Source organism: Protobothrops mucrosquamatus, unplaced genomic scaffold (genome assembly GCF_001527695.2).
Source record: "Protobothrops mucrosquamatus isolate PMUCROS unplaced genomic scaffold, P.Mucros_1.0 scaffold1781, whole genome shotgun sequence".
Taxonomy (NCBI): Eukaryota; Metazoa; Chordata; class Lepidosauria; order Squamata; family Viperidae; genus Protobothrops; species Protobothrops mucrosquamatus.
In genome coordinates this window covers 319783-332714 of record NW_015387919.1, presented here as the reverse complement: position 1 = coordinate 332714, position 12932 = coordinate 319783, and the positions used below count along the sequence as shown (strand labels likewise).

General features: G+C 45.2%; 1 protein-coding gene across 1 annotated transcript in view; it reads right to left on the bottom strand.

Annotated features, from left to right (window-relative positions):
- PTPN20 (protein tyrosine phosphatase non-receptor type 20) overlaps positions 1-10855 on the bottom strand; it is a 21322-nt gene extending 10467 nt beyond the window's left edge. Inside the window, exons 1-9 of the mRNA XM_029285506.1 lie at positions 10760-10855; positions 9382-9452; positions 8683-8753; positions 6748-6896; positions 6327-6417; positions 4947-5281; positions 3834-4049; positions 3081-3143; positions 1675-1729 (exon numbers count right to left, since the gene is read on the bottom strand). Of these exons, the coding sequence (XP_029141339.1) occupies positions 1675-1729; positions 3081-3143; positions 3834-4049; positions 4947-5281; positions 6327-6417; positions 6748-6896; positions 8683-8753; positions 9382-9452; positions 10760-10855 (1147 nt within the window). The remainder of the gene's footprint in view (positions 1-1674; positions 1730-3080; positions 3144-3833; positions 4050-4946; positions 5282-6326; positions 6418-6747; positions 6897-8682; positions 8754-9381; positions 9453-10759) is intronic.
- Between the last annotated feature and the right edge of the window lie 2077 nt (positions 10856-12932).

Sequence of the window (12932 nt, the reverse complement as noted above, 5' to 3'; positions counted from 1 at the left end):
CTGGCCTAGGGGATTTTATAGGGGTTTTAATTACTTTTAATTGGACATATTCAAATATTTCGTTTTAATTAAATTTTTAATTAGGCATAATATGTATATATGTTAGTATTTTATCTAATTTGTCAGCCGCCCTGAGTCCGAAAGGAGAAGGGCGGGATATAAATGCAATAAATAAATAAATAAATAAATAAATAAATACACAGTACAGAAGGAAAACACAGCACAACTGAACAATAACATTTTAAAGGTTACAGCATCAACTCAAGTTACAATATTCACCTAAAGAGAAATCATACTTTATTTCCTACCAATGAAAATATGGATCCTTTCATAGTTGCACTGGTGGACGTGATCCTGAGACCAACTGAGTAATGTGGTAACTCTTTCAGTGTTTCCATCTTGTGGTGTCCACATCACATAAGAGTTTCATAAAAAAGGAAACAATGTTTTATGATTGCCTTTTACAGTGGCATCTAAACATGTCAGAATTGTAAATTATTCAGCCATAGTAGGTACAGTATTTTTATCTAAGTAATATATTGCCTCTGAAAATGCTACCATCGCTGCAATGGGGGTTAACAACCCTGATTTTTCTTCTTGTGTATGATAGTTCCCATGTATGATAATATCACAAGACTTTGTCGTGCGGGTGAACAAAAGCAGACTCAGAAATACCTAAGCAGTAATAATTGCATGTGTATATATTTTGCTGCTCAAAGATTTAAAGCCATATGGGATACTCGGATGTCCTATTAATTTATAAAGACTAGCATAAAATATTTTTACTTGCTATATACCCTAATCAGCTGCCCATCTAGAACCATTTCCAAGGAGTGAAATTATACTTTTAGCATTCTTCAAAATATGTTTCAGTTTCAAAATACTGTTAACTTATGAAAAGAGCTTTGAAACTGAAAGACATTACATTTTCATGAAAGAAAGAAGAATTCCTTGAATCAAATCAACTTGTTCCTCCACTTCTTCCTTTATACCTAAATAAAATATTGATTTAGGAAGCTGAGCTTCAAAACACGGCTAGAAAATAAAATAAATCAGAGCATACATGGTTAGGACAGTATTTAAAAGCCCCCATTATACTCTGGAATTCAAACAAGCTTTCTTCTGAGTTTTCTTCTATCTCCTTCTATCATGGTGCAACTCATATTCTAACGCTAACATTTATCCACACTGTGGATTTCAGAAGTCGTGTTTTTATCACTGAAGCCCAGAGTGCTTGGGTGGGTTCTCATCATCTTTCTTGAAGATTTTGCCTGCTTTAAATGGTGGGCTCAGAGCTCTCTTTTCTGGTGGTGAAAAAGAAACGGACCTCCTGTGGCCTCAGAGCCCCATAGAGACACACACACAAAACCCGTTCAGCTGCCACTCAGATCCAAGGGAAAATACCATATTTGTGTTTGATGCAACTCAGGCTCACCGTGAACAGAGGCCAGCAGAGCTGAATTCAGTCACAAGCAGCCTTGTTTATACAGCTAGCGCTCTGTCTACACTGGCTTTCCTATGTTGGACGGCGGTCTTAAGAGTTCGTGTTTTCAGGCACTGAAGTGGAATGCAACCCAATGTTTACAGTGCTTCTCTTCACATCTCGAGTTGCAATTAATAAAATGAGTCTGACGTATTTGATAGCTGCAGTCTGTCCTTACTGGGAATCCCTACTTTGGATGTTCTTCAGAGCTTCGAGAGCTATTTCATAGCAAAACATGTACTGCTCCTAGGTGAGGAGGAGGAGGAGAAGAAAACAGCCAGTTACTTTCCCAGCAGAGGCTGAAGAAAATAGATAGTTACTTCAGGTTTCAGCACGTCCACGCAAATTCACAATGAAGTAGAGTTATTTGATATGTGTCATGGTCAAAAACAGTGAGAAAGTGATAGTACGTTAAAGACATGCAGTGCTGGTGTTCTAATAAACAAGAACAAAGCAGCCGACTCTGTCCAATTTTACTTTGCTGCTTGTCTATATCTGAACGTCTGTTCCTGTTCTTCCATTCGAGCATTTCCCTCTATAGCAGTGATGGCGAACCTTTTAGAGACCGAGTGCCCAAACTGCAACCCAAAACCCACTTATGCATCGTCGGGTGCCGGGTGGGTGTGGCCCATTGGCTGGGTGTGGCCCATTGGCTGGGTGTGGCCAATTGGGAGGGCGTGGTTGCAGTGGTAATGGCAGACTGGGTGGGACTAAAAAGTTCAATCAATCAATTCCAACTTTGCAAGATCTTTTTTTTCCCGGGAGAAGTTGAAATTGACTGATTGATTGAACCTTTTTTTTTTTTTGCACACGGTGGTGGAGGCCTAAAGCGAAAAGGTTTTATAAAACCCAGCTGAAGGCCTAGGACTGGGGCGACGGCACGCGTGCCCACAGAGAGGGCTCTGAGTGCCGCCTCTGGCACCTGTGCCATAGGTTCGCCACCACTGCCCTATAGGATCGTATATCTGTGTTATTCACTGTGAGTCTTCCCAAGCTGTTCTCCTAAGGTTGTTGGACCAGTTGGCTTCCCTCCAGACAATACCTTTGCTTGCTATGACATCACAGCAGCTCACTGGAGGAACATCTTCACTTAAGCAGGCAAGCAACAGATAGTAGTGCAGGGGGGGAAGGGGAGGGGGGGTGGGAAGACCAAAGCAAATTTGCTCGGCCCCAAAGGAAGGCAGAGGTCAGTTTGAATCATCCCACCTCTAAAGGGGAAAGGTGCCAAGAAGAGCAAGAAGGGGAGGGGGGGGGGCTTCACCGTCTCACCTGGGCCTTCCAATGGACGTTTGGACATCTCAGAAAGCTAAAAGCAAGTCAAAGTAACACAGAAATATGGCGGAAGGAGGGCATGTTCTCCTTCTGTCCTCCTGTCTGATCTCACGCTGTGAAGCAGGCCGGCTTTGCATCCCGCATCTGCTTGGATGGGGGGGATGGGGGATTCATTCGGATGGATTGAACTGGACTTAGGCTCCTCCTGACAACCTGGCACAAACCTGGCACAAACTGGCCTATCCTTCCCCAGCATAAAATAATGCAACCTTTTGTATGCTTAACCTGGCCTTGCGTACGCAAAGAAAGAGTCGGTGTTCCTAACCTTGGTTTGGATCATTCCGAAGCGCTGATTTCTCATGTGGGTCACTATCTGCTTGATGTCAAACTGCAGCATGAGGGGGGAAAAGCTATCTGTTACTGGACATGGCACTGAGCATCTAATTATAATTCTTAACATTTACATAGCAATTTCTAATTTGCAGCAATTTTCTGTTACAAGGACAAAGTTTTGCAAAGAGGAGCTTTAGAAATGCAGAGTTCAGAACCAGAAGCGGGCATTGGATTCAGATGAAACGGTGACTCTTGCTGCTTCTATTTTGGAATCCTTTAAAATAAACATTTTAATCACATACAGTTCATATCAGCCCGGAAAAATGGTTTCCGGAGGACAGGAACAGCCCTGGGACTGGAAGGACAGAATGGCAGAGCAGAGAGAAGCTTTGCCTGCAGCCGGGGGGGGGGGGGGCTTTTTCTTACCCAAGTTATTCATTTATTATCCAGCAGGAGAGGATCTATGAGAAATCTATGAACTGGTCAGTTCTCAACCAATCAAATTCACAGCTGAACGGGTATATCTGGAGCTCAGTCTGGGAGAAACAACATTGGGAGGTAAAACAGAGTCCCTTTCCGCTTGCATTTGAAAAGGCCAGTCACTGGAAGGATTGTGGAGATTGTGTATTTCTAGGCAGGCCTGTTACATTTTATGCTGCTGAAGCTTTAAGAAGGAAACCTTCTTCTAATTTCCTCTCATTCTTTGCAACAGGACAAACACAAACATGTTTGCTTTGAGACTTACACACAAGTCCTTTTCTATGTAAATCAACACAATATCCACGCAAAGCAGCACCCCGCTTCTTCCGATCCCAGCGCTGCAGTGAGCAATGACCGGGCCTGACTGGTGGGATTTTCTCATGTAGCGAACAAATTTGACCAGGTGCTGTAACGATCTGGGAGTCCCGTGGTCTGGCCAGTTTGTAAACTGGAGGTGCTGCACAAGGCGCCTTTCCTGTGTCTGCAACAGAAAGATACACGGACATACAGTGCTTTTTTTGTAAAAGAAAAAGAAAAAAAGAAAAGGTGCCAGAACTCACACACGTCATACAACCCGCCTTGCCTGCCCTACAAGGTTCAATCCAAAAAAAGTGCCGGAACTCCGTTCTGGGCGTTCTATGACCAAAAAAAAAGCCCTGCGAACATATGAAGCGCTCTTAAAGCAATTCCTAGAGCCAGAGAGTCAGAAAGGGTCTTATGGAGCATCTGAAGAAACTTTAGCTCAGGGCAGGCTCCTGGCAGGGGACAATTTAGCATTGCCGGCTGAGGAGAAGCCGCTCCGTGTTTCACAGCAGCCTCTTCCACCGCCTGGGAGCCCCAGAGCTGGAAAGGTCCCCCTGCTCACCAGGGAGCTCTTTTGCCACTGAGGACCTACGTGGGGGCGCAGGGGGGCCTAGAAGGCAGCATTGCAGGCTAATTCGTTGCTCACTGCCAGCAGCTCCATCCTGACCGGCCCAAGGTTGACTCAGCCTCCCGTCCTTGCAAGGCGGGTAAACGGAGGACCCAGATTGTTGGGGGGGGGGGCAACAGGCTGACTCAGTAAACTGCTCAGAGAGGGCTGTAAAGCACTGGGAAGCGGTGTATAAGCCTATGGCTATTGCTATTAGCAATGCCATTTTGGGGACAGACTGTACACACTGACAAGCAGAGCACGATTTTGTTAGAGATGAGCTACAAAACGAAATTACAAATGTTTTGTTTTGCGCAAGATTAGATGCATTTCTAACAGAAGATTCATGCCTAAAATGCTTCTTATCATTGGCTGCCACGACATAAACAAATCTAGCCTGGATTATTAATTGAAAAACCAAATGCTGCATTGCCAGTTGTTGCATTTATTGTGTTAGGGGTGCCTTGCCTGTTTGTTGATTATTTCTATGATTCTAATGACGAAATAATCCAGGATTTGGTAGTTGAGTAGTTGCAGCCGAAAACGAAGTAAATCCAAAGAATTGAGAGGCGGCTCAGGCCAGTATCGGTGGCATTTCGACACTCCGTGTTCCTGTTCTCGTGTAATCATAGCAATGATGTTGGAGTTATTTTCCCAGACCATTCTCCAGAAGTCGCTGGTGGTAGAAAGCAGGGGACCCTGAGTGGAGATGTAGCAGAGCTCTTCTGTGCCCACTGGCACACGGATGTAGCTGGCGTTGATGTAGCCCTTCGCCTCCCCAATGGGTACGCGGGTGGCATCATCTGGAAAGGGAGGGGAGGGGAGGGGAGGGAGGGAGGAAGGAAAAAAAGCAACTCCAATGGGCTTTTTGATTATTCAGTCGCCAAGATACAGAAGCATTGGCAGAGAAATACAGTATATCTGTTTAGATGTTTATACATTATATGGTGCTATTTTTTTCTGTTTTTCCTATTTTGCTAGTTGTCCTGGAAATAATACTATTCAGGAGCAGCTTGTAAAAATTCTGAAGAAATAAAACGCTGCATCATAACTGTCTTCCCAAACTAAGATGTTATAAAATTAAGCAACACATTTAATTATAAACCTTCTGGCTACTGACATGCAGTGATGCTTAAAAAAGTTTGTGAATCCTTTAAATTTTAATATTCCTGCATAAATATGACCTAAAATGTGATCCTAAAACTAGACAACCAATAAAAAATGAGATAGTTGTCCATTTATCCTTTTGAGGAAAATGATCCAAAGTTGGATATATTTGTGGCTATGTGGGGGATCTGGCCGGGGTGTGTGTAAAATGGCAGCCACCGAGCCCCCTCTGTGGACCCTTCGCGGCCACCGTTCCGCCCTCATATCCACGGAGGCTGAATGCATGGCTGCACATTGGGAGAGAGAGCCGGAATTCCCCCGGGTAGAACGGTCCAAACATTAAACATGGGCCAGGCGGTCTCATTTAACTTGGCCTCAGATTGATGTTCCCCCACCCTGTCACCGAGGTGCCGCACTATTATATTCCCAAGGGAAGCCAAAGGCAGACTGTGTTGCCCCTCGTGGCAGTGCCAGCGCCATGCCACGGCTGCCCACTGAGACCAGACTGGTCCCTCTGGGTAGCTTTTAGGGAACCCCTGGAAATGGAGCTGTCCAAGCAGCCTTTCGCAGACATCCACCTCCTGCAAGCCTCGTGGTTCTTACTCTCCTGAATTGGTTTTTGCTTTGAGATTTGGATGGTATGTTTTTTTTTCATCCTGTTGTTTTTATTATAAACTTCGAAGACATGTGAGATTTCACTGGGATGAAAATAGCATAAAGAAACAAAGAAGTATTTCTTACACGGGAGAATATCCCGGTATCTGTTCTTTTCCCGGTTTTCTGGTGCTTTGGCAACCTGGCAGTCATCCAGGGGCTTCAGGTGTTCTAAACTCTAACACAAAGATAAAGTCGGGTATATGATTTTTTTAAACAAACATTTGCTTACTTTAGTTAAAGGAGTGGTTGAAATGAGTTAGACATAATGGATTTGCTTAGCATACTATATAAAACCAGTGACTTATTCCATATATTGTGATTAACAAAATATACTTTAATTTAGTTCCCTTTGAAACTTTTGATTGGCCGATGCTCCTTTCTGAGTACCAACTTGGTGACAAAATCTAACTTTGTATGCAAAATGGGACCCAAAAGTTCATTTCCTGGAAACCATTTCTGCCAGGACTGTAATAACAAAAGTTTGGATATAAGGTAGAGAACTCACCAAAAACTCTTTCAGGATCTCCTGTTCTTCAATTTGTCTTTGAATCTCCTGGATTAGTTGTCTGGCATTATGTCGCAGGCCACCTTTTGACCGTAATGGCTTGATTAGTGCCAGTTGGGCCAACTCCTCTTCATTGACAACTGATGGCCCTTCAAATGATTAGAAAATAATTATGTTTCCAGCTGAAGAGATTGAACAGGCCGTAGAGCTCTATCCAGAGCATTGAACTTCACTCTCGGTTCACGCGTTGCCCAGCAGATTAAAACCTCCAAGGACTGCTGGAGGAACGAGGGGCAGGCGAGCGTCTTCTCGCTGAGACCCGAGAGCCCTCGGTCTGCTTTCCTGTCTCCGTTCGCTTGTTCGATTTCTATGGATGCCCGTCTCAATCAGTGACTCTGGGCCGCTGACCGTTCATAAAATATATTACAATTAAAAAGTAAAAAAATTAAACAATAAAAACAGCAAAGCCAATAAAACAACGTTAGAAACATCCAAGCAGAGAAAGTACCAAGCCCTGCGGCACCCATAAGGGGCAGGCATGGGCTGCTGGTATCTCTCTTTCCCTCTTAACTTTGGGAAAGGAGGCAAACCAGCGCAGCACTCCCCCTGCCCTGGCTCAGATCCCACAGGTGCCCCCCCCCAAGGATACTCTATGGCCAATGGACACTGAGAAGATCTAGGCGGATGCACTACTCCCATCCAAAGTGTGAATGTTTCTGTGAGTGCTTCATAATTGGGCTGAGACCTGACTGAAAAGGGTCCAGATAATCCGTTTCAACCAGGACTCTCTGCAGCTGCCAGGCAGCCTCCTTTGGCAGCAGTACAGACCAAAAATAATTCAGACAAGAAGACATTAAAATGTTAGAATTGTGAATGATGAAAAAAATATTGCATCCCTCCCTCTCTCCCCCCTCCCTCCCCCCCTCTCAAATAAATTCAGATCTGTAGATGGCAAGTTAGCCAAACAGCTTCCTTGTGGGTCCTTGGGAAAAGCCTAATTTAAAGAAGGCTTTATTTTTATCTACTCATTATAATCCAAAATACACTTTCTATATGATTGAGACCACACAGAAGAGGGTTTATCCTTCAGTGGCATTAAAAGGTCAATAGAAGGCAGATTCTAGATACCTTGGGGCAGTGTGGTCAACCTTTGGACTTCATCTTCATCACTGCTGTAGTCTTCTGTTCCTAGAGTTTCCTGCCTTCTTTGTGTTTTAGAGTAAACTCTCTGAGGGCTTTAGAATAACGTTATTCATCTAAGAATTGCAGGTAGACACGTAACATGCTTATATTCAAGTCCCTAGAATGAAAGCAACTCCAAGCAAGCATTAGCTTCCCCCTCTCGTTTACCAGAGAGAATCTCTCAGAAGGAAGATGGCGATAGAGAATTCACCTGTGGGCTAAGAAATAGGCCTGGCAGGGACAGTCAGGAGGACCCTGCAGCCCAAGTGCCCCTGGTTCATGAATGCCCGAGGCAAAACACATGCCAGGTGGATCAGCTTGTATGCTGGGCGACAGACTTCAGGAGGAAAAAGCACTTCCATTCAAGAGGGCCACTCGAGGTCCCCCGTTTAATCACAGGGTCCACCTTAAAACAGTTCTCGCATATCGTTCCGAGGCTTTCCCTGATTCGCTGAGTAACTGAACAGGTATAGGCAGTCCTTGCTTAGTGACCCCAACTGGGACAGGCAGCTCTTTTGTAGGGTAGAGGAACTTGCTCTCTTGAAATCCCTCTCCAATCTCTCCGCTTTGCAAGGACAGGTGTGCGTGTGGGGGGAGTGAGGGTGAGGGTGAGGCAACAGAGAGATGGCCTAATGAAATTGCTTGCCTTTTTCCTCTCCTCCCGCCTCACAGAGTGGAGTGATTGAAGAAGAGGAGATTTCAGGACAGGACAGCCAGCTGTTTGCACTCTGCCCCTGAGGTTCCCAGCCCCACTTGCCAGTGCAGCTGCATTGCTTTTGAGGTGTAAAAGAGCAAGCAGCTTCCTCTCTTGTAATCCCTCTGCTCTGCAAGGGGGAGAGGGGGAGAAAGGAAAAAAACCCCACAGGTCAAGCACAGAACAACACATACTGACTACAATGAATGAGTACACTATGAAGGTCATACACCGTCATCAATGGGATGTATCTTTACAGCATCAACTTAACTTCCAACCATCACTGAACTCACGGTTGTTAAGTGAGGACCCCCTGTATAGTGATGATCCTTCAGTTTGAACTTCTTGAAGCCCCCCCCCCTTCAGGGCTTCATACAGAGGTTAAGAAGAAGCCCAGTGACAGGGCTGATCTTTGTGTCCCTCCCACACAGGGCCATCCCAGGACCAGTTCCTCCACGCAGTGAAGTGTGACAGGGTCCCTCAGTCAAGCCAAGAAACAGCCGAAGGAGGGCCCACCTGGCTGCAGAGGCTCGCAGGGGCATGAGCAAAGGTGGACCTCTTGGCCTGTGAGAGGAAAGGCGAAGCTAAGAGACTCTGTTTCCTTCTACATGTTTAAAAGGGAGCCTTCTTAAAAGGAAAGACAAACCCTGCAGAGCGTCTGTATCGGTGGGCTACACCCACCCATCAGAATCTCGTGGCCAAAGATAGTTACATTGCTTACAATCTTACAATAATCTTGATGAGCTTTAACCTCCTACCTGTTAGAAATGTTTTCAGAATTCCCAGGCCAATCCTCTCTGATTGCAGAGAAGGCTTGAACATCTGTTTCCTTAAAAAAAGAAAGCCTTAATGAATTATCTTTAAATAGGGCAAATTAAGACAATCAGTATATATCCATAAGGGGGATATTCAGGGCTTTTTTTTGGTCATAGAACGCTCAGAACAGAGTTCCGGCACCTTTTTTGGATGGAACCTTGTAGGGTAGGCAAGGCAAGTTGTATGACGCGTGTGAGTTCCGCCACCTTTTTTTTTTTTTTTTTTTTTTTTACAAAAAAAGCACTGGGGATACTTGTAACTTTTCAACCAGCTAGCAAAATCTTTACATTATTTTTAATTATAGTTTTATACTTGATTTCAGTTTTTCCTTACAAAATATCCATTAAGAGATTACGGCAAAGAGGTTAATGCTGGAACCGTGTTGAGTATTTTGGAATATTTGCAGTGGTGGGATTCAGCCAGTTCGCACCACTTTGGCAGAACCAGTAGCTAATTTTTTGTTGCCCAGGCCCAGAATGGACTTACGGAAGCGGCATCCACACAAAGAACTGGTTGTTCACCTATTTGAATCCCACCACTGAATATTTGGAACATACAGTAATGAAAAACAAAAGCTGTGTTGATTTTTTTAGATGCAGAGAAAGCTTTTGACAATTTGAATTGGACGTTTCTGTTTAAAATTTCATGAATTTTGGAGAGAATTTTACATAATGGGTGAAATCGATTTATACTTCACAGACAGGGTAAATACTTGTTAACAGAAGCCGCTCTAAGGAATCTTGAGCTTCAATTCTATACAAGTAGTTCAGAATACAGGAAAGTGTATAAGACTGCATGGATAGGATGCAATAGGATCCAGCAGCTTGCAATTAAACCATGGGGTATATTTTAATTACTACTGAACGTAGCAAAAGAATGCACATCCACATTTTGAAAATATGCAAATATAAACAGCAAAATTTAACATATAAATTTTATGCACGTCTTGTACTGCTTCTACAGCTGACCTTGTTTGGCTCTATGAACAGTTTTTATCTAGTATCTAAAACCATTCCAGCATTGTGATATAAATGAATATTTTTGTCTCTCTTTTCCTACCTAAGAAAGCTTTCTCTCTGCCAAGGGGCTTCGCCTAAGGAAATTGACCTAATGGTTAGATTTTACAGTTTCAAGATCACCTCTCCCTTGCTCCAAATTTCCAGTTTTTGAAAAAGAAACCTCGAATGATTCCCTTATCCTTGAAATCTGCATTCCTGCTACTATGTTCCCATACCTTCTTTGGATGCCTGCTATCCAGCAATATTACAGACCCATAAACATCACAGGTAGAGGAAAGCTACAGTTCCATTCCTCCCTCACCTGATGGCTATATGGTTGACTGGTACCGTCCCGATTTTGACTGGCTTTTTCAAGGTTTCGGCCGATTCCTTCCTGGTCTTGACTGGATCCCTCCATGTGATGGCTTGCTGCACTTCTCACATTCCCAGGCCACCATATTCATCTGAACAGAAGAATCAATATTGGGCACTCTGAGTGACAGAAGAGAGGCTTCAAGAGCTTAGTAAACAAAGCCGAAAGGGTGTCAAGACCTCTCTCCTTCAAGTGACTTGAGCTGAGTGATGGGAACCGAGTCCACAAAGAAAACTGGTCAGCATCCTGAACAAAATACAAACAACTCGCTGCTCTCGAGAGGAGAGACACGGCTCCAGCCCACAGGAGCCGCCCAGGCAGGCGTGGACATGAGGGAGGACTAATGGGGAATTCGGAGGGATGTAAGTTTCCTATCCTGGCTTAGGATGATGGCAGCTGTACTCTTGCCCATCCGTAGAGCTGCGGAAACTCCTCTAGAACATGAAAGTCTGCTTAGGATAAAAGACATTTTTCACTCATGAGAAAAATAAAAAAATTCATATTGACTTGGTGTACCAAACTATTGACAGTGTAGATGAAAGGAACCAAGTAAAGAGTTATATAGTGTTCCTTTACTTGTTTAGGCCATTATAAGATAATTTATAATTCATTCAAGCTGTCTGTATTTCTGGCTATTACACTTTCAAAACTGGGCCGGGAATTTTTCTCTCCAAGGCAATGCACATCGACACCACGATCTATAGAAAAGGCAGAAGCTCATTTAATCTTCAGGAATTTAATTGGGATCCAAACAAAAGAACAAAAACCAACCCTCAAAACACTACTGCACTTGTGCTAGTTCACAGTACCCGTGGGGCGCCCAGGTGCTCCGAGCCTCCGCCACCTTCACCTTGGGGGCAGCTTTCCAACTGCCACACCGGGAGGTGGAACTCTGGGCCTCCCTCTGTGACGTCACCCGGGTTCTGGCAGCTGCCCTTTGCTTTCCAGGACTTTGGAAACTGCCAAGCGCACTAGAGCCTTTGCTACAATTCTATATTCAAAGATTGACTCTTTAATGCAAAGTCAAAAACCTCCTTTCCCCCCCCCCCCCTTCAAGTCAGTGTTGACTCCTGGCAATTGCCTGGACCAGCCCCTGCGGTTTTCTTGGGAAGATTTCAGAAGTGCCTTCCACTGGCCCCCTCCCCCTCCTATGGGAAGATTGACTGTTCTATCACTGAGGCCCGCCGAATGTTGTAATATGGGTGTCTTTATGTCACAGTTTTAGTTCTCTTCGGTTAAAATAGGACGTAAGGTAACTCCAGTGTGGGTCTTATGACATCCTTTCGAGTCCGAAGTTTAGGTCCTACCGTCTCTTTTATTAACTTATAAGTACAGGAGGAAATTTTTTTTCCCCTTTCATAAGAACCTCTTACAGAAACCCATCAGGTGCAGATGGGACTTCCATCCGTGTTTTTTAGCAGAGTTTTTTTTAACTCTAACAACATTGGTCTGCCAAACCCAGGCTCTGCGGAGGCACATCAGAAAAGAGCTGGAAGGCACCTTGGAGGTCTTCTAGTCCAGGGCTTTTCAACAGGTGATACGCGTACCACCAGTGGTACTTTGGCACCTGGCAGGTGGAACGCGACCGTCCTAGAGAAGTGATAGCTGAGGGGGAGAGGAATGTGCACACAAGCCTGGGGGAGAGAGAGCTGGAGCTGCAGGGCTGTCGGGGCTCGGCAGAGGCGCCAGGATCAGCGCCGGGCTCCAGCTGATCGGCGCTTACGGGAGCTGGAGATGCCCTGAAAAAGGAGGAGGGGGGAGAGAGGAGAGGATATAAAAGGTTTTGGCGGGAATAGGCCAGCGAGGGGTTGCCCCTGCCCCGCCCCCTGGGCACGCGAAGAGGCGACGAGTGCCCACCATCCCTGCTGACCACTGAGAAAGAAAGAAGGCAAGAGAAGCGCGTCTCTTTCCCCCAGGACGCCAGCCCTTGTGTGCTTGCAGTCTTCTCCGTGCACCCCCAGGGGTGGGGCAGAGACGGCGGGGGGGGGGCTCGCTGGCTCCAGGACTGCCCCGTGGATCTAAGGCTGAGCGTGTTCCGGCTTTGATGGCCTCCACCAGCAGATCAGCACCACGCCCGCTCGCTGACCTAGCCTCGCAGCCACCGCCAGGCTTCCCTTTCACC